At 43.8% G+C, this 2033-nt stretch overlaps 1 protein-coding gene across 1 annotated transcript; it reads right to left on the bottom strand.

The window, feature by feature from the left end:
- Positions 1-212: 212 nt before the first annotated feature.
- LOC112638961 (proline-rich extensin-like protein EPR1) lies at positions 213-1808 on the bottom strand. The gene is made up of 2 exons (XM_025411614.1): positions 1620-1808; positions 213-781 (listed from the first exon to the last, which is right to left on the bottom strand). Exon 2 carries the CDS (start codon positions 779-781, stop codon positions 218-220), a length of 564 nt encoding a protein of 187 aa, XP_025267399.1. The 5' UTR covers positions 1620-1808; the 3' UTR covers positions 213-217.
- Between the last annotated feature and the right edge of the window lie 225 nt (positions 1809-2033).

Here is a 2033-nt window from a genome sequence, read left to right as displayed (position 1 = left end):
AATAGATTAGGTGCGTTGAACCTGACCCAATTTATCCTTTTTTGATCTGTTTTCTTTTATTAGTTTACTTCCTTAGAGCTTTACAAATTCTTTATTATTGTTATTATTGTTATTATTTGACAGTTGTAGATAGTGTATATCGTTATACGTATAGATGTGTGTATGTAGTTAATGTTCTTCTCTATAGCATTTCTAAGGCGATATCTAGATATGGTTATTATTCGCGGTTGTTGAAGAAATTATCTCGCTGCAAGTATTCGTAGATCTCGATAAAATCTTCGTCTGTTAGTCCTGCGAGGGGTTGGATACTGCTTGGTAAGACTAGGTCCTCTGGTTCCGGGTAGAAATTTGGTTCAGGGGGATCCAGAACTTGACCTGGGTTGGATGGACCAGCCTCAGTTTCTGTGCTTTGTTCTATGGGTCTTCGTTCTTCCGGTATGGAAGGAAGATCTTCCGGTGTCCTGACCGGCGAGTAGCTGGGATTAGATGAATCCTGGATGGGGGAGTAATTGGGCGATGGCGGCCTGGCTCTGGGCTGTTGTTCCTCTTGAAGAACCGCTGGAGGGTTTCGGGGAGGACGATAAGGGTATGCGCGGGAGGGCGCGAAACTACGCACTGGAGAGTACCTTGTTACTCTGCTTGTTAAGTCGTTCTCGTCGGCAAACAACTGACGAGCTGTAGGGAGCCTAAGTACCGACCGGGAGGCACGCCTGCGGTGTATACCCGCGGCACGGAGGGGAATTTCGCGTCCAACGGAAGGAGTTCGGCGGGGGTTAACCATCTACCGAGGGAATACGACTATTTAGTATGTTTGATGCGATTGATTTAACACAAAAGGGGTTTACTTACGATGATGCGTAGAAAGGTACCTGTTAAGATGAATGGTTTTATAAGGTAAATGTAGTCACAGCAAGGTGGTTCATAGAGTTAAGACGAATAATACGGCTTAACGGATTATTATGAGATAAACGAATGTAGATTATGATAGTATATCTCACTCGTTCTCATATCATGGTTGAAACGTTCGGCTATATACAGTTCATTGGGGTACAGCAATTAATGATTTATTTAATATATTTTGAAATTTTTTCAGGGGCATGCGGTTGCACCGAGAGGTCCGGAGATTCAGAGGGTACAGACAAGGGTACGGGTAAGAGCGGCTGGCTTACTTCAGATAAGTATAAAATTCATAAAATGTTTTCGATAGTTAACTTGTAAGCCAGTGCATTAATTCTATTATTTCGACAGATCCTCTAGGAGCGAGTCTTAGATTCTGAGTCTAGTATCGATGTGCAAGACGTCACGTCACAGCGGCACAGGATCCACGGAGAAATTCTTGCAAAGAAGCTCTCCGTGAAAGCGGCAGAGGAGTAGAATTTGCTACTCAATGCACATCGAGTGACTAACTCGAACGACGCTACACTCTAGGATACGCTTCGAGCGTTCTCAGAGGATCGGTTGAAATTTAAATAATTCAACTCGAAAGAAAAATTTAAAGTCTGTATACGGGCAAGTAAGATTCTGGGAAAATCGTCAATAGGCCTAGAATAAATCAACCTAATATACGAAGTTATTATCAAGGTTGATTAAGAATGATTATTATTTTATTATTTCCTTACCGAATGACGGGATCAATGGATGAATGCAGGCACCGCTGCTCCTTCCCTGGGTTGCTCGACCTCGGTGAGAACCTGAAGAAGTGGCAAGGCAGCGCAGAGAATGGCCAAAGAGTCAGAGGTTGCTGGATGGTAGCACTTTATTAAAGTGTTAATGTTGATACAGCTCTCTTAATAGAGATTGAGACTAAGTCCCGAAAAAAAAAAAAATCAGAATCGCGACTAAGTTATTTTCGAATAAGTTAAGGTGTCCGGTAGGCTTCTAGGTTTGTCCTCTTCGAGAGCTGGAGATCTGATGGGCGTAGAGAGAGCTGAGACACAGGCGAGTTAATGGCGCAGAGACACAAGAGACACCCAAGAGACACAAGAGGCACACCGGCGGCGGCGGCGGCGGCCTTATATACCTTCTTCTGGTTC

Source organism: Camponotus floridanus, unplaced genomic scaffold (assembly GCF_003227725.1).
Source record: "Camponotus floridanus strain SB8 unplaced genomic scaffold, Cflo_v7.5 scaffold407, whole genome shotgun sequence".
NCBI classification, from domain to species: Eukaryota; Metazoa; Arthropoda; class Insecta; order Hymenoptera; family Formicidae; genus Camponotus; species Camponotus floridanus.
Note: the sequence above shows the minus strand (reverse complement) of the source record. Positions and strands in the feature narration are given on the sequence as shown.

Excerpts from the sequence above, each read along its gene's own strand:
- LOC112638961 (XM_025411614.1), bottom strand. The coding sequence starts at position 781 with ATGGTTAACCCCCGCCGAACTCCTTCCGTTGGACGCGAAATTCCCCTC.